We start from the raw sequence: 25845 nt of genomic DNA on the forward strand, positions 1-25845 counted from the left end.
TACTTGAAAGGTCACTGAGACCTATTCTTGTGATGTCAGATTTCATTTTCATGTTTTCACACTTTTTTTTTTTTTTACTGGTTTGTGATTTTCCGACAGTCTGTAGAAGAAGATAGACACACCCAACCGAGGAAGTGTGACCACTTAACATCTTTCCTGGGCCTATCAGTGGACCAGCAGTCTATCGCTTTCCTCAGTCATTACTGCTTCAGCCTGAAGAAGGCAGGAAGCACCATTATTTACACAACAGTCACTGAGTCATTGCAGTAGGACACACTGGACTGTTTTGCTTCCTGCAGTAGAATGAAAGTGGTGATACTGCAAGTTTTAACACAACAGGGGAAAGTACTCGTCATTCTAACATGCCTTTAACTCGTGATTATGATGTGTTCAGGGTACCAAATGCCAGGTCTGATCACATGATTAGAGATTACATGAGAAAGCATGCATCATTTTTATTGAAAGGCTAGCTTTAATAGTGCAAAAAGTTAAATGCGTCAGCTAAGTTGATAATCCATATGCAATCAATACGTAATTAATAAATAACCTTAATACTCAATACTTAATACTTAACTGAAAATGCCACACTTTGATTGCCGGGTTTTGTTGGGTCTACCTTACAATATAAAGTTCCTTGAGGTGACTGTTGTTGTGATTTGACGCTCTATAAATAAAATGGAATTGAACTGAACTTTAATCATAAAAAAATTAATGCAAAAATATTCATGAGTCCTTTCACTGAAAATCATTCAACTTTACTTTCATGATTAGATGTTCTCATCTAATCATGAAAGTGCATTATTCAAGTGTTCATGATAAAAACCTGTGTGAATGTTTTTCTTGGGGTTTTTTGGTATTTACTAAGATAGAAACTAAACTGCAGTGAGGCGTTTCACATGATGCTCCAGGCTTAAGCATTTAGTGTGCCACTTCTTATTTTTATTATCCCAAATGATTTGATCCCAAAATTCTGTTATGTATTTTTTTTGTCCATGTGGAATATACTATATAAATTACCTTGCAGAATACCATGAAGCTCTCTTGTTTATGTTACTATGCATTAACCACCAGGGAAAAAACTTACTGGTCACAAATCATAAATAACATGTGCTTCTACACATGTTTTTTGTCGCTTTGCTTTCCAGCTGTGCACCCTTCCTGAAGTTGAACATTTTTTTAAGCATCTTTTTCGTCTCAGTGTTTGCAAGTATATATACAGTCCTCATAAAGGGACTCCTGCAGTTTGTCTCTATAATATAAAAGCCCTGTGTTAACTGTTGTCGTGGGTTGGTGCTGTATGAATAGATTAAAACTGGTTTATTTTTTCTATACTTTTTAAAATATACAACACTATATTTTTGTATACAGCACTTTTTAGTCCATTGATTGATAATTTTATTTTGAAAAAATTGTATAATATCAACATTATGTATGTATTTTGTAAGCTCTGTTAATGGAAAGGGGCTGGGGCTGATATAGTGCTACATGTTGAGTCGCTTTATGAAATGAAAAGATCAAACAAATGATTGATCAATGCATAATCGATGTAGGACTTAAAACAATTAAAAAGTAAACAAGCACACAGCAGTTTAAACAATTGTAAATACATTTGCACCATTACTGTGAAAGACAGACTTAAATATACAAGTAGTTCAAAGATTATGTGCCATGAGTCGTGATTTTTTTTCCCTTTTTTGATCTTTGATAGGTGCCGTGAATGTGATGATTTGAAACATAATATAAACACAGAGGAAACTTGGTTATACGTATAAAATTGGTTCCAATAGCAGACAGCAAGAGTGAGGACAGCAGAGGAAAAGTTGGGAGGAAATTCCTTTTCCTACAGCTTATGGAGTGCAAAAATACCTTCATCAGAGATGCTTACGAAGCAGAAAAGCTCAAACTCATACAAATAGTACAAAACAACATTTAAGAAGGCTTCTTTAACCATATCCACTTGTAAAGTTTGATTTTTTTAAAATGAATAAACTCTTCACCCAGTTGACAGTTTAGATTATTACATCCTTTTATTTGATTCTTTTATGAAACCCATATTCCTATATCTCTGCTTTGGAAATCATTAATATGTTATCACTAGTACAAGATTAGTGCTTTAAATGTCATATATGTCATGCATCTGCAATTTGATCACCCAAACAATAACGTTTAGAGAGTTACTGTGAAGGTCTTTCTCATGAGGATGCGTGTCCTATCTCCTAACAGGCCATAAAGCAGATTTGACCTTGTTTTTCCTGTTTCCTCTTCTCTTCCCTGTCACATTTGTTCTTGGGCTTCTCCCTCTGCTTCAGTTTATTTGATCCTCCACCGTCATCCACGTTGGGTATACTTTGTCATACAAGACATGGCAAGACTTTGTTGTTTGCCATCAGTATTACCTGTGATGTTTGCCCTGTTTTTACAAACCTGCGAATCCACTTTAAATAGAGGTAAGGTTTTTGTATGTTTATTTCTTCATTCACTTTTAGATTTAATCCTGGGATATCCCACAAGTCTAGCGTTTCAAATTCTAAAATTTCATAGTTGTTAAGAAGTTTAACTCGTGTTTTTGAAATGTCTTTTAAGACTGCCATCAGATTTTATTGTTAAGAAGACGAAGATGTTTGGCTCCTTCTGTGATATTAAACTTTAATATATTAGCAAAGGATTAAAAAAAGGATTTTTTAAATGTTTTTCTGAGTATTCTTTGTCGCACACGGAGTGTGTGTGTGTGTGTGTGTGTGTGTGTGTGTGTGTGTGTGTGCGCGCTCATATTATGGTTTATTTCTTTGTAAAGTAGATGTACACACTGTGGTTACCTGTATATTGATATGTATACTTTACATCATAAGTAACTGATCATAAGGCTTTTCACAGGACAGTCAGTTCTTCTTTTACATCCATCCATCTTTTCAATGTAATTTATTTACAAAGAAAATTCGCTTTAAAATTTTTTTGTTAGTAATTTCTGAGAGTTACAGAGCCACTGGAGTCTTCCTGCTTATTGAAGAAGGAACCTACTACACCTTGAACTTCACAGCTGCCAGAGATGCCTGTCTTTCACTAAATGTCACCATGGCGACGGAATATCAGATATCAAAAGCAGTCACACATGGACTGGAAACGTGCAAGTAAGCAGAAAGCATTTAACTAGGGTTTAATACATGTTGACCCATATGCATTTTTCATATTAATAAATCATGCACAAAAACAGGCGACTAACTCGAATGCGTTTCCAGTAATAACATAAAAATATTTTAGAAAACACAACTAACTTTCCCAAATACACAAGATCGATGTATTGCATAAGCACTTGGGTCCATATATTTTTGGTTAGTGGCACTTTTTTTGGGGGTAATTTTGCCTTCTTACACCATCACACTTTAAATTAAACCAAAGATTATTTAAATCAAGGAGTTTAACATTTGCATTCCCTGTTTATAAATTACACACAATCCCTGATTTTCTGTGGCTCAAAACTAATTGGACAGACTGACCTAATTTTAACCATAATGATTGTTGTTTAATATGTGGATAAAAACCATTACTATATTACTGTTACTATTTTAACAGATATGGCTGGATAGCTGAACAGATTGCCGTCATCCCACGAATTTCCCCTAAACAAAACTGTGGCCAGGGCAATATCGGGGTAGTGTCATGGAAAGCATCAGCAGATAAAAAGTTTGGCGTCTTCTGCTTCAATGCATCCGGTATTACTTATTTTCTTAGTTTATGAGACTAATATACGCCATAAACGTCAATTCATCCATCACAGATGTCAAATGTCTAATGCCAAGACCAAAGTGTCTGAGTGGCACATAACAATGTAATGACATGATCAGTGTGAGTGCGACCCGCAAGTGGTTTTCATGTTGTGCCTAATTACTGCCTGTAATTACAGCATCTGATCACTTAAATAGAACTGAACCATTGATTTTCTCAGCATTAACAGATTTGGAGACAACAGCCAGCTCACAATCCCCCACATCTCCAACTCCACTGACAACTCAAACCACACATTTGGTCACATCAACAACAAAGTCCATGTCCTCAACAAAAAAGTCAATAACAGGAAAATCTCAGCCGACACTTCAGCCCACACCCTCAACTTCAGCTTCTGATGTGCTTGTCAAGACATCGCGGTCAGCAAGGATTTCTTCCTCTGCCACCCCTTCTTTTAAAACGTTCTCAACCCATATTCCTGTTTCCTTGCCTCCGATTACCACTCTGAACCCCCCTGGTACCACTTTTACCTTTTCTGCTTCCACTCATGCCTTCAATTTCCCACCTTCCTCTGAGTCGGTGCTGCCACAGACTGAGAGCCCCACAAAACCATCTCTAGGAGGTATGTTCTGCAATATCTTCTTTTTTCATTGTTTGATTTTGCTAACATCATTTCAGCAAAAAGAAACCCAAACATTTGGATAAATGATTTTAATCAAATTAACTTATTTACTTGTTTTCTTTTGTTGTTGTTTTTCTTTATCAGCTTTACATGTAACAGTTATTGTTCTTGGCATCATTCTTCTGCTCCTGACTGCAGCAAGCGCTATGTGGTACTTTCAAGTGTGAGTAATGTTTTCAGATGACCTGCACGGCTTAAAGCACTTAAGGAACAACTTTTGTTTCTTTGTTTGCAATAATGTGGTGTAATCCTCCACGTATGTTGTCTTTTATTAAAAACACTTTTCTCTGTCTTTTTGGAAAAGGAATGTTTTCAGGTGCTTGTCTCACTGGCAGCATATGGATAACATCGAGACAGAGATGTGGAATTTTACTGATAATGATATGAACCAACTCGGCCAGTATGGACCGCAAGGAGATGATGATGATGACGATGAAGAAGAATCAGACCACAAGTACTCCAGTGATATCACTCTGTGTGTGAGATCAGACATCAAAGCAAACTCTTCAGAATAATATGACCATTTTGTGCAAGTTTTTGTAGACACAGCTGTGTTGTCTGATAAAAACAAGATTAGAAGATCATTTACGTCATAAACTCTTCGGTTGATTGTTGTACTCATAAAAATCCTTTATACAGCCTGATGCAGGACTCTTCTGGCTACAGACAACTGACTCTGGCACTATGTTTAGACTTGCTGTCATATACACATGAATGAAGGTGGAAGCCAACATATGCTTCGCTCCTAGTGGTGGAGAAAAAACAATACAAATATGTAACTGACACAGACCATATTGTAAAATAATATTGAAAATATACAATAATAATAGTGTGACCTGTATTTCTGTATTACAGACAACCGATACTAACAAACAAGCTTTCAAAGTAATACTATTATTACTTTTATTATGAAAATAAATTGTGTTAATGTTATTTACAAGTGTCTTCTACCCCCACACACACATATACACACACATAGACATATGCATATCTAGATTTAGCACAAAAAGTCAGGTAATTTGTGTTTGGGCAAATATTTCTTTGTAACTTTGCATCTTGGCAATAAATACTGCCGCAAAGCCTGTTTATTTCCTCTTAAAGGGCACCATTTAAATTCCAAAGAAATGCATGTGTGGATTGTGCAGCAGAGACGAGTATGAAAAACTTACCAAATCTTCTCTGCCAATCGAGTAAAAGTACATTTATTTGTATTTATTTCACGTAAAATAGCAAAAAATATATACTTCCAAATACACATGGGTACATGTTGTTACCAACGCAGCAACATGGCGGCGGTAATGAGTCGTTTCGGTATTTACTCACCGACATAAAACCAGCGAAGAAGACGACAACTCCAGAGCCAAACCGTTGTTGATTTTTTTTTTTTGCTTTGCTCATCCATGTTTGTAAACGTTAAGTTACAGCTTTGGTAGAAAGCACACGAAATGAGACGCCTGGGTTCCGTACAGCAGAAGATACCGTGTGTGTTTCTGACAGACGTGATGGAAGAACAGTCCAGAAAACGCGACTGTCAGGTGAATGCATCTGCAGACACATTATCAGGCGCAGTAGGTTTATTATGGGTATCTCTTGCTGCTACAGTTGTTAGCACGGAGAAGCACCCGTCGTGAACAAGTTCTTAGTCGTGTCTTTTTTTTTATTATCTTTTACTGGAAATGAAATGTAAGCAGAGTAAATGTCTGAGCCAGAGCAGGGGGAGGTGGCTAACTGTTGTCCTTTCGCCTGTAGCACGAGGACACACCTCAGGTCTTCCTCGGCAGAGGACCACACTGATTTGCATAATGTAGACAACAGGTTGAACAAATTAACTGACACATGGTCGTCGTGACAAATAGTTGTGCAGCTGGTTTCAACAGCAGAGAAATTTCTGTCTGATTTATTTATTTATTTATTTATTGTAAATGTGGTGCAATCTGGCATCAAACAGTTATTTGCTGTGCCAACTTTCCAGTTTTTAACAGTGAGTCGAGTAGAGCCAGTGCTGTGTGATGAATAGAGTAGAGCAAATACCTGCATGGCTGAATGAAGGGTTTTTCCTACTTACTCAAGCTTTACCAAAGCACCAAAATCTTCTTTGTCAGGTAACACACAGACATATGCAGACCACTCTTGCAGGCTTAGTCACTGCAAGTCTGGAAAAAACAAACAAACAAACTCTGGAATGAAGAAAATTTTGGCCGGGCTACTTGAAAGCAGAAGAAGAGAGAAAGAACGTGCCAGTTAAAAGACTTATGGACATTTCAGCTCTATCGTTAAGGGCATGGAAAAACCTGACATTAAATTAATGTTTCATAACGTGTAAGACTGAGAGCATCTTTACATAATTCAAATGTAGGCTAAACCTAACTGCAAGTTTGATATAAGGAAGTGCAAATAGATGGCCTGTTTCAGGATTGTAGTCAGTGAGACTTGTAGAACATTAAAACCCTACAGGAAAAAAATCAATGAATAAAGTTGTTTCTGAGAATTGATATTAATTACTGATGCTCATTACCGAAAGACTTTAGACACTGTTACTATTCACTCACTGAGCTCTGAGGGATCTTGTAGAGGCATTACTATCTGATGTTAATGTACACAGCTCAAAGGAGAGATCTGCAGGTGTCAGGATAGAACTACATATAACAGGAAAAGTCTGTTTTCACACATTAGCTGTTTACCCTTAAGTTAAATCGTTGCAAAGAATTATTTCAGTCATTTCCCTAGATAATCAGTAACTTAATACTATCATTTTCTTTATTCATTTTTTAGCGGTTGTTTAGTTTTTCTTTTAGAACCCTACCACAGGGGGGCCACAAGCCGATGTAGTGCTAGTGCCGTTTTCAACCCAGCAGAAATGGGGAGGGTTGTGTCAGGAAGGGCATCTGGTGTAAATCAACCATGTGAATCATCAAGAATGAGATTTCCATAGCAGATCAGTTGAGGCCTGGGTTAAGAACGACCGCCTACGGTGCTGTTGGCCAACAGGGTGTGGATGGAAGTTGTGCTGCTGCTGGCCAAAGAGGAAAGTTGGAAGGCATGTTCGAAGACAGAGAGAAGGATGGAGCCAGGGAAGAAAAGGGGACGGCCAGAGTGAAGAAGGCCATGCAGAGGGTTTATGTGGCAGAGGAGGATGCTTGAAATTGAGGCAGAAGATGAAAAAGTGTTGTTAGTGTCTTTTAGGATGCCAGCTGGCCCCCCAGATTTTTCTCCACAGCGATACATCAAACAACATCCATCCATAGGTCTCCAGCCTGTCCAAGGCCCAAACAACATAGAAATGACTTGATTTGTACAGAATGGTTACCCTATTGATGGAACAGAAATATAATTACCACCATATTACTTTATGGCTGTGTTTACCATCCTTTTGGAGCTACGGCACATATTTCACATTAGAAAAATCACATGGCACACCACCAAACAAAAATGTCACAAAAAGCATATTGATCATTTTTCCTGTGCACCAGGTACAGCAGAACCACTACTCATGCTAGGGCCTTCATCTGGGTCAGATTGACTACTTTTTCTTTTCAAATATTTATCTATTGCTATGATGTGCTGCGTCGTCTCACAGCATGACTTTTTAATTTCTTCTTCATCATCTTCTGCTTTCCCGGCAGTTGGCAACCTATTTAATTAGAGCAGGTAGCTGTACTGCTCTCTAGTGGAAGAGATTGTAATTGTTCTGCCCGTTACTCACGCCGGTCCTCAACCTTTTTTGCTCCACGGACCGGTTTAATGTCAGACAATATTTTCATGGACCGGCCTTTAAGGTGTCTCAGATAAACACAGCAAAATAAAATGAAACAACCAAGACAAAAACAATGATATTTTGTAATTATAATAATAAACGCAAATTCATTGTGTAATTGTGTAACTTTATTAGCAGCGTCCTCGTGAAATACGGCAACAACATTGAGAGTAACATCCTCCTCTCTGCCCCTTAATGCTCTCTGGTCACTATGGTAACGCTTTCTTTCAAAATAAGACACACAACTACAACACGGGAAAAGACCCAGGATAACCGAGTTAACGATAAAACCCCGGAAAACCATAAATTTCACACCCAAGCCTCAACATGCCATATCCACTTGATATAAGGCTAACTGGCAAACTGTAATGTTTTTAAAAAATTTTCCCCTCTCTGATTTTTAAATGCATGTGCCTTAAAACCACCAGGTGCAAGAGTTCCCTGCAGAGCCTGGGATTAAAATTTGTGGCTCTTGGAGGCCTGTTTCCTTTGCACAGGTTTTCTCTGAATTAGCTGGAGCAACCAGCTAATTCATGTCATATGTGCCGTGAGCACATTGGCATTCGTTCAAACTCTACACCACTTGAAGATAATTTTGCTTTCAGTGGAGTGATAGATTTCAAATAAGTGTTTTTGAATCATTTTCCAAACTGATATACTTCATCCATCCATCTAGAGCTGTAGAGAACGCTTTAATCTTGGCATAATGATGACACTTTATACTGATGATCATGGGCCTCATATCACTGGCACCTCATTTGTATCTCCTTAATGTTATGTTTTTATGTTGTGATAAATGTAGTCTTGTAGTCATGTGTGTTTTTTGAAAATAGCCAGAAACTGAAACGTCATTTGTTTGAATCAGCACCTGTTAATAGATATATAGGAGATATACTTTAAGAGAATCGCTTTTCATGGGATTCACTTATATTTCATGTAATTGATTCTCTGGTTGCTAAAACTTTGCAGTCATGAAATTATTCTCAAATTGCATTAGATGAATTGTGCAGCTGATTCAGTGTCAGCACTGTTGTTGGTTCTTTAATCAAGCCCAAACTTATAATTGAAAAGTGGTGGTTTATAATGTGGGGCTTCTGTTTGATGCTATATAATATGTAGATAACTGATTTATGCATTCATGGTACCGTTACTAATGTTGGGTATAGTCACTTTCATTTATATCTTGCACTGATCAAACATGGTTTTGCTTCTCTTTAGCAATTTCAGGTTGTTGCCACAGAAAATGTGAACCCTGTTGCTCTGCAGGCTAACATACATAGTGCGCTTGCCACTGAAAAACTTGATGGCACCTGTTGCTATGTTACAGTTTATAAAGGTGAGAAGATCTCAGAATAACACTGATCATTTCCTAGTCAGCATCTACAAACTGCTACTACTTTGTAGTTTTCTAAGTGGAATTGATCTGTTTTCTTTAGGGCAGCCTTACCTGTGGGCTCGACTTGACAGAAGACCAAACAAACAAACAGAGAAGAGGTTTAAAAAGTACCAACATTCTCACAAAAGTTGTAAAGGTAGATTAACTTTGTCAAAAACAGTTTCCCCCAAGATTTTTGAACACGTTTTCTTTTTGGTAATATTGCTTCTACACATCACCACAGTGGGTTTTTAGTGACTGAAGCAGATTCTGAGCCTCAATTCAAAGGGTTTAATAACAGTATTACTTAAAAATCCACTGTATTGGTATACACAAGCATAATTACCAGAAACCTATGGGGCTAATTGTGATAATATTGAGTGTGGACCAAAAAAGAAAAGGCCTGGAAAATGTTAATACATAACACATTTAGCAGTGGGGAAGGGTTTTATTTTTCCAGGCTTTCTTTCAGGTTTCACGTGGAACATAGAGGAAGATTTTAAACCGGTGCCAGAAACATGGATCCCAGCTCATGGAGTCAAACATCACAGCGGCCGTCCAGTGCCCGATGAACATGGACATATTCCAGGTTCTTAGTTCTCATTTTAGTTTGTGTGCAGTGAATTCACCTATGTCTATGTAAAAGAGTTTATGTAGAAAAATGGAGGTAAGTGTCAAAGTGATGATAAGCATCAAGTATCGTCCTTCACATGGAAACCATCAGCATGACGAGTACTTTTCTTTGTTGTTATAAATATGTAGGCTGGGTTCCAGTGGAGAGAGACAACAAGCAGTACTGCTGGCACTCCTCTGTGGTGGATTACAACGTTGGGCTTGCTCTTGTTCTCAGGCCTCGACGTGACAACGAAGACATGTTAGAAATCACATCAGTCCCATTAGCTGAGCTCCAGGAACAAACACTGGAGCTTATTGGAACCAATGTCAATGGGAACCCCTATGGTAATAGAAACTACATTCATTTTTTTTTAAATATATAAGCTGTGGTTAGGAATTAGGAATTAATTATGTTATGTTAATAAATGATTAAGATTAATTAACTTCATTGGGTGATTGATTTAAAAGAAAAACTGAAGTAAACCAAGGTTCATTAATATTATACAAACAGGGCTGGGCAGCAAAAAACAGCCTGTCCACTGCCTGGTTACACATGGGAGTGTCCCAATCAGAAACCCACCACCTGTGGACTTCCAGCAGCTGTGCTCCTGGTTTCATGAGAATCCAGACGGTCGAGTTGAGGGCATAGTCTGGCACTGCAGTGACGGCACTCTCATCAAGGTGGGATAATATATATATATATTATTCAGTACATAAAATAGATTTAAGTATCTGTATTAAAAGATTGAGCTGCCATAAGCAGTTTACAGGGAGCAATGCTGTCATGCTTCAGTGTTCTAAATAGTGTGAAATCAGGCACCAAGCTCTTCTGTGTGTGTTGTTAGGTCCATCGTCATCACCTGGGACTGAAGTGGCCAGAAGCGAACACTTGCCTTGGTAACAAGCCGACGGCCATCCGTGTTGACGCTTATGGCAGCACGGAGTTGTTTACATCGTTTGTAGCACTAAATGGACACTGCTTCAGCCGGCTTCAGGACATTCACTTTGAGCTATAAGTCCATGCGGTCTTGTGAGGATCTGCCGCTTCGCTGATAGATCCTTGATATTTCATCTGTAATTCCATGCGAGTGATTTACAATCCTATACTCATATAGATAAATTTATTCCACAGAAACCAGTTAAGAACTGCTGCTTTTTGAATTCATGAAAGTCTTAAGAGTAGCTTACAGTGAGTGAGCTGTTAGTGGAAGAAATAAGGAGAAAACTGACTGCCAAAGTTTAACGTTTGGCACCCAAAAGAAACGGTGGAGTGAATCAAAACTTAAGATGGTTTTTGCAGAGATGTGTACTGCTTTAATGTAAAAATAACTGACCAACTTGGCTTTTTTTTTTTTTTTAGCAAGTTAAGTTATTAAAGGGAACCCCAGGCACTGCTTGCCTGTGCCAATCGTAATTTCACTGTATAATAAAAATTAGAATTCTATTAATGTTTTTATCACGCGGTTATGCGATGCCATGGATAGCTGCTGCCATAAAACTGAGCTCTTTACAACAAACGCTCTCAGTAGCCGCACAGACACCAGTAGTTTTCCCTCACTCTCGCGTCCTCGTGTGACAGATTGTTTTCATCTTCATCTAAAATAAGTGCTGGTTGACTATTTTCATTCTCTCTCTCTCGGATTGTTCTGGTTCAAACTGGAAACGTTGAACTGAAGCCAGTTCCAGTGCGCTGCTAACTGAACTCGATGCGGTGCAACCGTGTGACGTCACTACCCAGAGTACATTGAGAAGTAAATAACAATGGCGGCCTACTGGTAAATCGGTTTTATATAAAATGTGCTTAAAAGGAAAACATTTGGCGTATTTTAATACCACATGTTATTGAAAGCACAGTGCATATTTTAGCGCAAACATGTCTTAATAGCTGGGGTTCCCTTTAAAAATGACCACTTTATATATACTGTATCCCAAAACTCATCTGTTGCTAAGTGAAGAATGAATGAATAAATATTAACATTTTATTCAACAATTTTTTATTTGACAGAATACAAAAGTGACTTACAGTACACAGAAAAAAACTTTCATGTTACGTACAAATTTACATTCTCACACCAATAAGTTAGTATTCACATATTAACACAAAAATATTGTGTCATTTCATTGTTAAAAGGAAACTCCTTCCTCAAAATTTCCAAGGAATGTGACTGTAAAAGCATGACTTACATACCACACATTAAGTGATAGACATACTGGGCACTTCTGCCTTTACCCCAAATTGTTGACACACTTTTTTCAGCTGCTCCTCCAACAGAACATTCTTCTTCACCTCTAAGTTGTAGTTATATTTCAGGTCTTCGATTTCATCAAAAAATGCTGGGTCAAAGTTCTCCAGTTCTTTTTTCAGCTTCGTGACCTCAGCTTGAAGTTTGGTTTTTTCAGTTTCAGCTGCCTGCAGAAGTTTTTTGAGTTTCCCATAATCTATGGACACAAGAAGAGAAACCATCATGATTCTTCCTTAGACAGTACTGTACCTCATACCTATCAAGGTGTTTGTTAAGACGGCACATATATATAAAAAAAAAAAAGTCCCAACCTCCCTCAGATTCACGCTGACAAAACAGTGTAGCTGGAAGACTCGCCTAGTTTAGATGTCGTCTCGCCGTATCGTTCACTGTATTCTTGCATCCTTCGTTTCATTTCTTCATTCTCTTTTCCCAGCTGAGTGCTGGCCAGTCTTCACATACATGACATGTAGAGTTTAGTCAAAAGCAAAATGTAAAGTTGAATGTTTCAGACAAAGGGAAAAAAAAAAAATTTTCATGCGAAGTTTAACGTACCGGATTTCCTGGAAGGCCTTGCTGCTTCCTGCATCACCTTTTCCAACAGCAGGAAAGGTTTTTAACACGTCAGCCTAAGAATGACAAACTGATAGTATCAATCAAATACAGCACCTAAAAAGACAAAACATTTTGTCACAGACATAACCGTGTTACATCATAGATTTTGTCATCTCTTTTTTCCACAGAAAAAAGAACGATAACTACTAAAAACTAAAGCTTCTCTTGAAAACACGACAAAATGTCCACAGAAAATGTCAACTCATTTTGCATTTGATGTCAAGGAAAATAAGACGTGTTATGAACTGTTGAGCAACTCTAAAAACACAAACTTTTACACTTTATATTTTATTTCACTGAATCAACTTTAGATTTCATGTACTATAATCTTATGACATGAAGTCGAATAAAACTAAAAGAATTTATTAAAACTAAATGATGCTTTTGTCAAAATATAACTAAAACTACAAAAAAAATAAAAAATTTGCTGTCCAAATTAACTTAACCCTCTACTGCATAGCGTTGCCCTGAGGCAACAAACCACATTTTCATCCTTTACACTGGCCCTTCAAATAATGCTACCAGGCACATCTCTTTCCAATAAAATGAGTTGAAGGTGGTGTGACTTTCATTTGGGGGGGGGGGCTTTCTGCAAGGTGCACTACATGAGACATCTCATTAGGAGGCAAGATAAAGATCACTATTTTACATGTTTATAGTGAAATACATGTATATTAAAAATACTTGTATATGCATGAATATGTGAAGAAGCATATTTGATTGTTCTACTTTTTAAATTTCATTTATACTGTAAAACTGTTAATTTTCATTCATTGCCTCAAGGCAACACTGCGCAGTTAGCCCAATTTTTTTCAGGCAATATAATGCATTTGCATATGTGTGTAGAGATGTGTTTGTGTGCATTTATATGATCATAGTCAATGTTTTTTACTTCACAATCTACTCATAATTACAGGACATGGATGTAAATACTTTTATGGAAGGAAACCAAGGGAATGTGCACTTTCTGTCCTCAGAAAGTGAGGACAGTGAGCTTTCAGGGAGTGACAGTGAAGTAGAGTGGATGCCTGAATGAGGTTTGAGGGACACTTAGGAGCTCAGGGGTCAGTTGGTAAAGTAACTGTGTCTGTGTGTGGTTAGTGTGTGTGGTCGTGTATTATTTATTGTTGTGGGGACACAAATTTGTTTGCACACTCACATTGTGAGGTCTCGCCTACTTTATGGGGACAAATTGCAAGGTAAATCATTATATTTTAGGGTGAAGACTTGAGTCAGGGTTAGGGTAAAGTTCAGGCAGGGACTTGTGATGGGTAGGGTCAGGATAAGTCTCCAGGAAATTAATGTAAGTTAATTTAAGGTCCCCAAAAGTGATGGAGAAACAACGTGTGTGTGCGCACGTGCGTGCATGGGGTTAGGGTCAAATGTTGGATGTATTTTGGTGTTTTATTGTTCTGTGAAATGTTTACATTGTTTATTTGTTGTTTATTTATTTGTTCATCCTTGTTGTACTAATGCATCTTATTATAGAATAACTTGGCGTTTTACTACCCTTGTCGCACAGTGTTGCCTTGAAGCAACAAACCAATATCTGTTTGGGGGGGGCAAGGTGTCAAATTTTATGATTGATATATTAGTAGGGACCCTAAAGCTCCCCAAAAATTAAAAAGTCATGCAGTAGAGGGATAAGATGCTGGATTAAAAACAGCCTGGGTAATAACAAGAAGTTTGAAAAATGGACATTTTTGGTCAGTATCTGCTTACCAAAGATTGTCATGACTTCTAGATTCAGCACTATCTTAAATAACAGGAACACATTTTAAAGTTTTTGCCACCTGATCCTCGAGTTGTCGTATTGTTATCTGAGCTCTCTCCTCCCGCTCTGTCATCTCTTTCAGCTGTTGTTTGAGTTCAGACAATCGGATGTTCTTTTGGGAGAGTTCCTTCTCCAGCTCCTTCATCTTGTTCTCAAACATCCTGCACAAAAAGAAGTCAAATGACCATCAGATCTCACATTGTGTCCAAAGTAAATAAACATGCTGTTTGTTAATATTGTCTTATTAAAGCTTGAGCATGAGACTGACGTAAATGAGCAGCCTTTATTACCAAAGAGTTTGCATAATGTTGACTAAGCCTGTTAGCGACAGTCTATTTCGCAGCATACCAGAGTTTGAATCCCATGGGCATGATAATGATTGTGCATTTAAGTCACACGCTGCTGATTTAACCTGCTGCACAACCCTAAAGCTTACAAATTACTTTTAAGTGCCCTTTTCTGAAAGACTATTGGTTTTGTTGACCTGGTTACCACAGATGACTTCATGGTCTTAGTGTCCACCCCCTCTGTAATGGGCCTGGACAGAGCTTCCCTCAGTCTTTGCTTGATGTCTTCCAGCTCTGCCTCAAGCTTCTCATTTGTCACTTCTAGTGTCATCTTGGTCACTCTCAGCCTCTCTGCAGCCTCCATTTCCTTTTACAGTGACACACATTTTCAAGCATAGCCAGGAGACAAAAACAAGCATTTAGACTTTTTTGATTGTGGTTTTTTTTTTTTTTGGAATAATTAATTCTGCCCCGACCCAACTTCATTAAAACGAACTTATAATAAGTCATAGAAGACGTTACCCTTTTAATCTCCTTTCGAAGACGTTCATTTTCAATCACTATTTTCTCCAGTCCTTTGGTTTTGGATTCAAGTTTGGAATTCAGCTCAGTTTCAGCCTCACGCTTCAGTGTTTCAAAGTCGGCCTGGAAAACAGCGCTTACTGTAAGCTGCAGTCACGGAACAGAGATGCTAAATAAACCTTCCCAAAATAACGTTTGTGATGTGTAAGGTGAGACAGGCGTTGGCAACCTTTAGCTTAATATTTTCTTTCTCCAGGGCAGTGACTTTGTCTTGATTCACAGTGGCGCTGGATTTCTTCAGTGCTTCATTTTCCCGCTGCACCCTCTCCACCACCTTCTTCATCAATCCAATCGTCTTCTCGAGCTCAGGCACCGTTTTACCACTGTGACCACCCTGATGAGGATCACAGAACAAATCATGTATTAGATCAGAACTAGTTCATTTTTTTGTAAACTGTGTTTCAAGGTGATTCTGTTTTAATTCCTATGTACAGATTTATTTTCAGTTGTTTTAAAGATCGTGTAGGCAAAGAAAAAAAACATACTCCACGTATATGAGCCAGCTTTTTTTCTGCCTCTGTCTTTTCCTTTTTCAGTGCGTTGCATATCTCCTTAAGGTCCGCAACTTGATTCTGTAGGGAGCAAAAAACCAAAATACCTTTGGCAAAAAAACCCCAAAAAACTACTTCCAGTGTTTCCAAATCAAAGTATTAATTCAATAGATTTGCTCCATTCTTTTAAACCTCTTAATGTGGTGCTGAAAGAAAAAATGATGCTACAGATGAAATCACTTTTTATTAAAGCAAACTTTCATACTTTTTATGTATTTTTGTAAATGGTCTATTATTAAAGCAATTAAGGCAAATGCGTTTAATGAAGAGGTAAACTCTCCAGGTGCCATCAATAGTCTTCTTCCACGGGGCGATCGTGGCTCAAGAGTTGGGAGTTCGCCTTGTAATCGGAAGGTTGCCGGTTCGAGCCCCGGCTCGGACAGTCTCGGTCGTTGTGTCCTTGGGCAAGACACTTCACCCGTTGCCTACTGGTGGTGGTCAGAGGGCCCGGTGGCGCCAGTGTCCGGCAGCCTCGCCTCTGTCAGTGCGCCCCAGGGTGGCTGTGGCTACAATGTAGCTGCCATCACCAGTGTGTGAATGTGTGTGTGAATGGGTGGATGACTGGTTATGTAAAGCGCTTTGGGGTCCTTAGGGACTAGTAAAGCGCTATATAAATACAGGCCATTTACCATTCTTTATATTTTAAAATTATAGTTCTCACACAGGAAATGTTTCCAGTCAGAGCTTTCTGCCAAACTGGCTCTCCCAGATCTGCAGCTTGTAACATTTATTAAAAAAAATATATATATATTATGGATGTATGTATGTTTTCATATATCCATAGCGCTCGTGTTGAACTGATCAGCTACCTCAGTCTAATTGGGTAATGTCTACCTTGAGCCTCGGCAGGTCTTTGTTGGTCTGCTCCAGCTGAAAGCGCAGCTCCAGGTTCTCAGAGGCCAGCTTGAGGTTTTCTTTTTGGCAGTCCTGCTCTCTCTCTGATGGAGTATTGGTGCCTCGTCCTGAAGTCTAGAGGACAGCAAGGGCACAGAGTGAGCCAGGTGGAAATAAAGGTCATCAAATTAAACTGAAACAAAATATTGCAAAGGGAGTGCAGAAACCACTGGGAACATCGAGTCCATGATCGACGGTGTGAGGGAAAGAAACAACTGCACACTAAAAAGCAAGCCATGGCCTAATCTTTGCTCTTCCATGTCTAATGCTATCACAGCATTACCACTCCAGCAGGGTGACTACAGAAGCCTTCAGATACCTTTCGACAGCTCACAGATTTGCCTTCACGTTTTTGTACTTCATGATCCATCTTGTTCCTGATGAAGTGTTTGGTATGAATAGAGCTGGGGTCCTCATCTTCATGTAATGGATTTTCCACAGTTGCATTCTTTGTTGTTTCATGTTTCTGTGTAACCCATTCGTCCACCTGCTGTGACTTCTCTGATGCGATTCCCACATCATAATCATTATCATCTGTATTTTGATAGTCTTGGTCGCCAACAGCCTCTTTATTTGGCGCTTCACTCATTTCATCATCTGTAACTGCCTCTGCTGGAGGAGGTGATATAACCGATCCCGGTCTTCCTGACAGTTCATCAGGCTCACTTGCCTTTGTGGCCTGTTCTTCTTCCTTGTCTTCAGGTGTATGAACTTTAGAGCCACAATGAATTTCTTCTGTGCCTTCTAAATTGTCACCTTCGCTTTGTTTCTCATCATCTTCAGCATTATCAGTTCTAAGATCTACTTCTCTGGTCACATCTGGTTCGAGATAGCCTGGAGCTTCAGAGCTTGGTTGCGCTTGCTTACTGTGAACATAATCTGCTTCTGCACAGCTGGTCTGGGTTTCTCTGTTCACCCAAGGCTGCTTTGGCTCCCTCTGTTGGTCAAAGGTATCTTCAGCAGTTTCAGTGCTAAGAAGGCTTCTGCAGGATTCGACAGGACAGGAACCTACATGCTCTTCACATGACCCATTGTCCACATCAAAAGTAGCAGAACGAATCTCTCTTAGAGTCTGAGAAGAGATGCTTTTTCCCTTCGTGGACAAACACAGTTAAATGAAAGACGTGTATTAAGAAAACTGGACGTAAAAAAGGGTGAATGCAGAAATGAAATTAATTTTAACAAACCGCCTTTCATTATGTTATTTCTGAAAAGTAACAGGCAAACCTCGGCTTCTGCTTAAGGTCCATACTCATAAATAAGAGTAAAAAAATCTTCCAATTAGAGCTGCCAATGACAATAACATATAAACAGATGTTTACTTGTACACCCATGCCCTTATGAATAGCGACCAAAGAAATTAATTGACAAAATAATGGCCTTAACATTAAATCCCATGTTCTGTGTGGCCAACAAACGCAAAGTTAAGAATAATGAATTTAAAATGACATAAAATGAGTAAAACCAACAAATTTCCATATTCCAAAGTTGGAAGCTGCCCTTTCGCTTGATGAAATTCTTACATTATCTTATTTGTTGATCTCAGAGTCAAATAAATACTTACAGAAGGTCTTGATGGAGATTCTTTGATAACCTGGCTCTCTAAGGAACGGAGTCTCTCCTCCAGGAAGCGGTTTCTCAGCATCATATCCTCAATGGCACCGTCACGCGGTAAAGCCTGTTGCTGTCTGTACATCGAGTAAGAAAACAAAAGCCTCGGTTTGGACTATGTAAAGCTGCTCTATCAGACAGAATCTACAATTACCAACAGTTTACAAGCACTGAAACGTATAGTTGTACAGGCAAAAGCAAGGACATCAGTGCTCGAGTGGCATCATCTTTATGTATCCATGCACACATGAACTTGATTTAGGTTTGCCATATTAATCCTGGATATTTCTTAATTAAAAGAGTGTATTTGTGGTTAACTTGACGACATCCAGCTGCATAGTCTTGAAATCTGAATTTGATTAGTGTAAGCATGTTTTTTCATAACTAATCCACTGGTGTTTTGGTCAATCTTTACAGTGTATGTTTGTAATTAGTTTTATTATATTATTATGTTTATTACTGCGTATTTATTACTAAAAGAATTCATTGTGAGTTTTAATTCTCCAATTAGTTCATGTGTACTGCCTCTTTTGTGTATATGTAATTTAACAGCACACTACAGATAATATTGAATTTTGTGTATGTGATTCAGATTCTTTTATTGTTTCGTAAAGTTATCATGTTCCAAGAACGGCCTCCTCTCCATCAAGAAGAGAAAGAGACGAAGACGAAGCCTAGAAAACTATAAACATGCCTGCATTAATGCAATCTACACGTTAGGACATTTGAACAGCCTGACAGATACTTTATAGTGAGAATCTCTGTCTCCAGGTCTGAATTCCTCTTCTTCAGCTCCTGCATCTCCTTCTCCATCTCAGTGGATCGCACGCCCACCACCTGATCAGCAGTGACCCCTCGAGCCTTCAGCTTTTTCTGCAGTGCACTCTTCTCTTGTTCCAGCCTATAAACGCAAAAAGACACAAGAAGCAAATAAAATGAATTAAGTGACAGTTCCACTGACACATTAACGTCTTCTACATCCACACAAGTGCCTCTGGGTTTTAGACAGAAAACACGAAGAGAAGTAGGTCAGCAAAGCCTGTTTGTGTGTGATGTCCAAACTAACCTGGCATAGAGGTCTTTAAGAGTGCTGAGCTGTTTTGAGAGGGATTCATTCTCTCGTTCCTTCTCCTTCAGTGAATTTTTGACCTTCTCCATCTTGGCCTGCCATTTCTTGCCCTCCTCCCATCGTACAATTTCTTCTTTAGTCTGTCCAACATGCATTAAATCACTACATGTACACCATATTAATATTAATAATATATTAAAAGGCTGCAGAAAACAACAGTCCTTTTCAGTCGTGTCCCAAAAGGCCATCGGGGAGCCACTGAGATTAAACACATTCGCAAGGGAAGGTTTTCAAATGACAAACGGCAACTTTGGGCAGCAGATTTGGTCGAAGTTCCTTCAGAGATCAGTGCAACCCTTACAAACAAATGCTTTCTTCCAAATATCTTGTTCTGCTTATTGATAAAATAACAGAGCTGGTTGCAAACTGATGTTATTTTGCACTAAAAAAGAAAGAAAAACCACAACGACTATACTGACTCAGTTTCAAGTGACTCTTCTCTAATATGTGCCTCTTTTTCAGGATGTGTATAGCCAGGAAAAGAGCAAAATATCGCTGTACTATTTGGCATCGGTCACTGCACCACCTTGAAAACAGGGCCCAAAATATTTGATGCCGACTGAATTGATGTTCATACCTTTCCGTGATCGTCTTTGACATGTTTTATTTCAGCTCTTTTCTCCAAGTCAGACTCCAGTCTCCAGATCTTCTTCTGCAGATTCTCAATAGTTGGTCGCTTTCCATCTGCTTCTCGTTGGCTCTAAAAACAAACACGAAAGCACCTTTTCTCAGACAGGTACATAAATGGAGATGGAAAAGTTTCTGTTTAGGTTAGGGTCACGGTGGGGAGTTTTGGTTAATATAAATTATAGCCCAAGTCCTGAGATAAACCTGAAACTTAACTTACAAAAAACTCCTACATGGTACTGATCCACGAGAATATCTAAAGAATTAAATCAGTTCTGACATACGAGCTTTGTGACATGTGAGATTCCATTCTTGATGAATGCTTCAGTTTTTGCCACAGATAAGCACGACAGGGTTTGGATGTCTCTTATCTCGTGTTTTATCACCTGCAAGGTCTGAATATGACGCCTAAACGAAAGCATGTGGTCGCACATCAGCATGAGGTTTCAATGTAACACATAGCTTAGATTCTAACAACAACAAGTAGCGGCTCAAAGCAACCTGATGTGGTTTGTGATTTCGCACTTTCTGGAGGCACTAACTTGAAGAGCGCTGGTGAGCCTTTTGATTTGCTGCTTGAGTTCCTCGATTTCTTGTTCTTGCGCCTCCTTCTCAGCTTGCAGACGCCTTTGGGTTTTCTGAGCTTTCTGGATGTCTTGGTTCAGCCTGTCCACTTCCTCTTTCAAGGAGCTCTCGCGGCCTCTGGCTGATTTGGCAGACTCTTTTGCAGCTTGAAGTTCTTCACTGAGTTCTTGCATTCGCACCTTTGGGGAAAGAAAAAGAAATTTTAAATCTTTTCCGATTCAAAAAGTTTGATATTATTTCCATTCTCTTGATTTTGTGGCCAAAATCAGCATTTTGTTTTGTTCTATAGAGCAACATTTTTCCTCAAATCAATTAAAACACATAAAGGTTTCATAGTGTTGTGCTGGGTCAAGTTTACTTTAATACCACAAATACTGTGTCAATCACACACAATGTTCTTTAAGTGTAAATAACGACCAGTATGGAAAAACGGCTGCATTTGCCTAAACAAATACAATTATGAATAACGTTTAGATCATCTAAATTTTTTCCCCCTTAATCAGTTGAACGAAATCATGATAACTTTTTTCTATCTACTACCTTTATAAATCACACTGAGCCTCCCATGAGGACGTTAATGGTAACTAATGATGGGAGGAAGGGTTGGTTGAGGCTAGCCAGATGTCAAACATGCTGTTTATGCAATAAGCCCAGTGCAAGCAGCTTGTTCACCAATTTGATCTTTGGTTAGTTCCTATTCAAAAGCATCAGGTTGTGACTGTATAAGCCTGGCTCCTAAAACTGAGTGAATGATAAAAAATGCAATCAAATCAGAATGCAATGATTTTGAGATCATCTACAAATCTATACCATATAAAAATACAACCAGGACCAAATATTATATAAGAAATTGACAGTTTTTTTGGGGTTTTTTTAGACCAACATGTTTAAAAAAGGTTGGAGCAGGGACATAGTTTCCACTGTCTGGTATCTGGTTATTGTAGTTCTAAAAGCAAATTGTTTTTCCATATTTGCTTGATAATGTTTCATACGATACTAAATGTTGGTGATGGGTTACAGGTCTGGAAAGTAAAGACCGGAAAGAGATGCTGTTGTAATACACACAGAATCTCTTTGGCTTTGTTTCCCTAAAATGGCCAGAATACTTGGCATCCAATTATTTCCAGAATCCGTTTGATTGGTCAGGGTACATGTCACGGAGCAGTCGTAGTGTGCTGTGATGCAGGTAGGATAGAGGACCCAAACGCAGGACTCAAAACCAAGAAGTTAACTTAAAGTGCAGTTTATTCACTGGGGTGACTCATCAGAGAAATAAACATTACTCAAACACGACCAATAAATGGTGAACACGAAACTAGACACTAGACTGGAACCTAAAACAAGATAACACACAGGAACAGAACCAAGAACATGAATGAATTTAAAACACAGCACAGGGAGGAAGTGGACGTCAATGACCCGACACAGAGCAGGGAAAACGCAGGGCTTAAATACACACTGGGATATCGAGGGCATGAGACACAGAAGGGGAGCACAGCTGGGAGAGATTAGGGCTAACGAGACAGGGGGAGCAAAACTAGACACACTGACATGAGACAAACCTTCACAATAAAACAGGAAACAAGAAACCACCACACAAAGACGGAGACTAGACGCAGAACCTAAGAACTAATCCCCTAACAAACATAAACTAAAACATAGAATACTAATAATAATCAACAATGCACAAGAGTCAATACAAAAAACAAAATTAAACCAAAACATGAGAAACTCAAAATGCTGGGTAAAAACTGACCCAGAACTGTGACAGTACGGGACAGTTTCCTCTCTTTCCCAGTCCATCTTCAATGAGCTCAGGCTCAGAGAACATGAAGGCAGTCTAGGATGTTGTTTATAAACATAATTTATAAATATCTTTTCCTTTTTTTTAATCTAATCTTATGAACCTTTAGAATATTAAAAGTATTAAAGTGATACTCTTTCTCTTCACCAATATAAACTAGTAATACATTTTTGGTTAAGGTAAATAAAAAAATACAGAAATGATCATTGTCCATCAGATTGCCAGAAGGAGAAATGTGATTTATCAGTCCAGATAACACGTCTCCACTGCTCTAGAGTCCAGTTGCAGCATGCGTTACATCGCTGCATCTGATGAAACAAGTTCCATGAAGGTGCATGCTGCTCTTTGCTAATCTGAAGGCCACAAGTTTGCATGCCTAGATGCTTGATGTTATTGGTCAGTAACAGTCTCGGTCGTTGTGTCCTTGGGCAAGACACTTCACCCGTTGCCTACTGGTGGTGGTCAGAGGGCCCGGTGGCGCCAGTGTTCGGCAGCCTCGCCTCTGTCAGTGCGCCCCAGGGTGGCTGTGGCTACAATGTAGCTCGCCATCACCAGTGTGTGAATGTGTGCGTGAATGGGTGGATGACAGGTTGTGTAAAGCGCTTTGGGGTCCTTAGGGACTAGAAAAGCGCTATACAAATACAGGCCATTTACCATTTTACCAGGCCATGTTATACACCTGTGGCCGTGAAAGTGATTGGAACACCTAAATTCAATGATCTGGATGGGTGAGTGAATACTTTTGGTAATATAGTATATCTTTCTTTGCATAGTATTGCTTTGAGTCTAATTTGCGGATGCAGAAACAAACTTTGATCATTAACACTGGTTTTCAAAAGTGTTCATGAGCCATGCTGTGATTACTTCCATCTAGGAGGATATATTTTTGGTAGTATTGTTATGGCAGCATGTTATTCTGTTTGTTGGTAAACACAATGGCTATGTAGGGGTGTAGAGTGGGGTAATGTTAACAATCCATTAAAATTTGCCTTACACCCACCAAAGTGTTCAAGGTCAACTTAATGATTTATTGGTCAAACATTGACAAAAAAGCCTTATAACACAAAAAAACCCTGAATCTTACAAATGTGGTGTGTATTGTCAATAAATAAAAGCATCATAAAAATATTTAAAATATGGCACATTTGACCTCTCTGTCAACGTCAACCAAATTATCTGTAAGTCAAACTGAAAATGTTATATAGAGCTATTTAAAACTATGTTTCTTGGTTCCATTATCTGCATTGACAACATAAAGGCATATAAGAACGATATATGGAGATTCTAAATAATCAAAGTAAACATCTGTCATGCTGCCCTGTCTGATCTATACTACACTACTACACTTACTTTTAAAAATTATTCCCTCAAAAGTAAATTCTGCCCAGAGAGTGAGCTGTCTTGGCAGACGTTTGCATTCTCTAATTGTTTCTTGTTTCCACCTGAGAGGCCAGAAGATTGCAGAAACTCTTTTAATAACCAGTTTCTTAAGATTTCTCCAGATTCTCAAACTTTTCTAATATTATTTACCATGCTTGACAAAAAATCTTTCCTTTTTTACTTCTGAAACACAGCCTCAAACAACATCTCCAGAAAGCTCATTTCATTGTTTGTTTTACCATCTGTTGTGGCCAATTTAACTTCTTCCTTTTGTAACTTTCTGGACTCATATTCAAAGTGAGCATTTAATTTTCTAGGAACAATAAAAAAGTCTTAGTAGTACTTGATTTATGGTCTTTGTACTATTTTCATTTTAATATGGTGTTGAAATAAATTACATATCCCTGCATTCTGGGTTTTTGTTTTTCACTTTTAAACAGCGTACCAACTCTTCTCAGAACAACATTTTAAACATTACAAACTAGAAGCAGGTTTTTGGCAAGTATAGAACCAACAATAAATCATATTTTGTGGTGTTGAATAACTAGCTCAACAGCTGATGAAATACAACATACACAAACACACGGACACCCCACACAAAACAGAAAACAAACCAAAACAAAAATGATTACATTCTGATGACTGTGGGCTCTTACCTTAAGGTCTTTGGTTTGTCTGTCAATCAGCATCTGGACATTCAGACTTTCCTCTTTCTGTGCAGCACTTGCTATAACTTGCTGTTCTGCAGCAGACGTCATCTCCGCACGCAGGTTCAACAGAACCTTACTAAGAGCCTTTAAAGCATACGCAATACATCATCATCCATTAACAGATTATTTGCCCTCTACCATACACATCATTTTGGTAAGCAAACTGCAAAATTGACACAAACAAAAACATCTGACTTTACAATGTGTGTGGTGTAATTATAAATGTATCATTTAAAAGACTTTCTGCAGCCGTAACAGATAGCCAAATCATTTAGTCACAAAAACATTATGCTGGGTGAACTCTAAATATTCAGGTGAGGCTTCCACTCCATCACACCGCCAGTGCAGAGAGAAGACAGTCAAGATTTATTTCACAAATTTGGAGTAGGCAGGAATTACGGTACGCAGGGAAAATACCAACTATGAGTGGAAAGCATTTTCTCAGTACGCTGAAACTAAACTGAGTGCCAACCACTTTACATGTGTGCACAACTTTCAAAGAAAAACTGGGGGGAAAAAAAAACAACAACCTTTAGCTGTTTCTCTTTCTGGGTGAGCTGTGCCTTCTGTTGTTCCATTAGATTTTTCATGGTGTTACTGGGGGAGCGGACATTAGCCTCCTTCTGGGCCTCCAGTTCAGCTCGAAGATCATTCATCTCCTTCTCCATCTGGGCCATCTGGCTCCTCTGATCCTCATTCTCCGCAGTCAGAGCTTTCACCTGGCTGACATGGTATTCCTCCAACCTGCAACAAATCCCCCATATCAGTTTTAAGACAAGAAATCTGTTAGCTTTGGATACCTTTGGGATTACTTTGCCTCAGTTTGAGAATAATGACTTAAAAAAATGTGATCAACATGTGTCTGTGGCATTAAAAGGGATTTAGTTATGAGTTTAAAAAAAAA

At 38.6% G+C, this 25845-nt stretch overlaps 3 protein-coding genes across 10 annotated transcripts in view; 2 read left to right on the forward strand and 1 right to left on the reverse strand.

Annotated features, from left to right (window-relative positions):
- Positions 1–2269: 2269 nt before the first annotated feature.
- Positions 2270–5484, forward strand: lyve1b (lymphatic vessel endothelial hyaluronic receptor 1b). Of its 2 annotated transcripts, none has more exons than XM_005731555.1 (6): positions 2270–2447; positions 2960–3128; positions 3571–3710; positions 3944–4345; positions 4490–4568; positions 4710–5484. In XM_005731555.1, exons 1-6 carry the CDS (start codon positions 2363–2365, stop codon positions 4918–4920), a joined length of 1086 nt encoding a protein of 361 aa, XP_005731612.1. In that variant the 5' UTR covers positions 2270–2362; the 3' UTR covers positions 4921–5484. The 2 variants fall into 2 exon arrangements, with proteins under 2 accessions (XP_005731612.1, XP_005731613.1); XM_005731556.1 differs by having other exon boundaries at positions 2271–2447; positions 2979–3128.
- A 209-nt stretch (positions 5485–5693) lies between these two features.
- On the forward strand, positions 5694–12088 carry rlig1 (RNA 5'-phosphate and 3'-OH ligase 1). Of its 2 annotated transcripts, none has more exons than XM_005731557.2 (7): positions 5694–5940; positions 9378–9495; positions 9596–9691; positions 9995–10123; positions 10297–10494; positions 10661–10830; positions 10995–12088. In XM_005731557.2, exons 1-7 carry the CDS (start codon positions 5851–5853, stop codon positions 11163–11165), a joined length of 972 nt encoding a protein of 323 aa, XP_005731614.1. In that variant the 5' UTR covers positions 5694–5850; the 3' UTR covers positions 11166–12088. The 2 variants fall into 2 exon arrangements, with proteins under 2 accessions (XP_005731614.1, XP_005731615.1); XM_005731558.2 differs by having other exon boundaries at positions 5698–5940; positions 10007–10123.
- A 38-nt stretch (positions 12089–12126) lies between these two features.
- The window catches only part of cep290 (centrosomal protein 290), a 41254-nt gene continuing 27535 nt past the window's right edge, over positions 12127–25845 (reverse strand). For 3 of the 6 annotated variants that reach the window (XM_013910414.1, XM_013910413.1, XM_013910412.1), the window contains 17 exons: positions 25472–25685; positions 24888–25025; positions 21005–21226; positions 20413–20535; positions 19773–19915; positions 19452–19607; positions 18660–18783; positions 17415–18188; positions 17036–17170; positions 16136–16222; positions 15820–15984; positions 15591–15713; positions 15266–15435; positions 14801–14942; positions 12948–13021; positions 12750–12844; positions 12127–12588 (listed from right to left, as the gene is read on the reverse strand). In XM_013910414.1, the coding sequence (XP_013765868.1) occupies positions 12344–12588; positions 12750–12844; positions 12948–13021; positions 14801–14942; positions 15266–15435; positions 15591–15713; positions 15820–15984; positions 16136–16222; positions 17036–17170; positions 17415–18188; positions 18660–18783; positions 19452–19607; positions 19773–19915; positions 20413–20535; positions 21005–21226; positions 24888–25025; positions 25472–25685 (3130 nt within the window). In that variant the 3' untranslated portion in view covers positions 12127–12343. Of the gene's footprint in view, positions 12589–12703; positions 12845–12947; positions 13022–14800; positions 14943–15265; positions 15436–15590; positions 15714–15819; positions 15985–16135; positions 16223–17035; positions 17171–17414; positions 18189–18659; positions 18784–19451; positions 19608–19772; positions 19916–20412; positions 20536–21004; positions 21227–24887; positions 25026–25471; positions 25686–25845 lie in introns of all 6 variants that reach the window. The other 3 variants (XM_013910417.1, XM_013910416.1, XM_013910415.1) reach the window with 2 other exon arrangements.

The sequence above is a fragment of the Pundamilia nyererei genome, unplaced genomic scaffold (assembly GCF_000239375.1).
Source record: "Pundamilia nyererei isolate P.nyererei 1_Seehausen unplaced genomic scaffold, PunNye1.0 scaffold00043, whole genome shotgun sequence".
Taxonomy (NCBI): domain Eukaryota; kingdom Metazoa; phylum Chordata; class Actinopteri; order Cichliformes; family Cichlidae; genus Pundamilia; species Pundamilia nyererei.

What these genes read in the sequence shown, in the direction of transcription:
- lyve1b (XM_005731555.1), top strand. Translation starts at nt 2,363, where the DNA reads ATGGCAAGACTTTGTTGTTTGCCATCAGTATTACCTGTGATGTTTGCC. An exon ending in CGAATCCACTTTAAATAGAG is followed by an intron (nt 2,448 to 2,959) that starts GTAAGGTTTTTG and finishes TTTTTTTGTTAG; the next exon opens with TAATTTCTGAGAGTTACAGA. An exon ending in CTTCTGCTTCAATGCATCCG is followed by an intron (nt 3,711 to 3,943) that starts GTATTACTTATT and finishes TGATTTTCTCAG; the next exon opens with CATTAACAGATTTGGAGACA.
- rlig1 (XM_005731557.2), top strand. Translation starts at nt 5,851, where the DNA reads ATGAGACGCCTGGGTTCCGTACAGCAGAAGATACCGTGTGTGTTTCTG. An exon ending in CCAGAAAACGCGACTGTCAG is followed by an intron (nt 5,941 to 9,377) that starts GTGAATGCATCT and finishes GCTTCTCTTTAG; the next exon opens with CAATTTCAGGTTGTTGCCAC. An exon ending in TTCTCACAAAAGTTGTAAAG is followed by an intron (nt 9,692 to 9,994) that starts GTAGATTAACTT and finishes TTATTTTTCCAG; the next exon opens with GCTTTCTTTCAGGTTTCACG.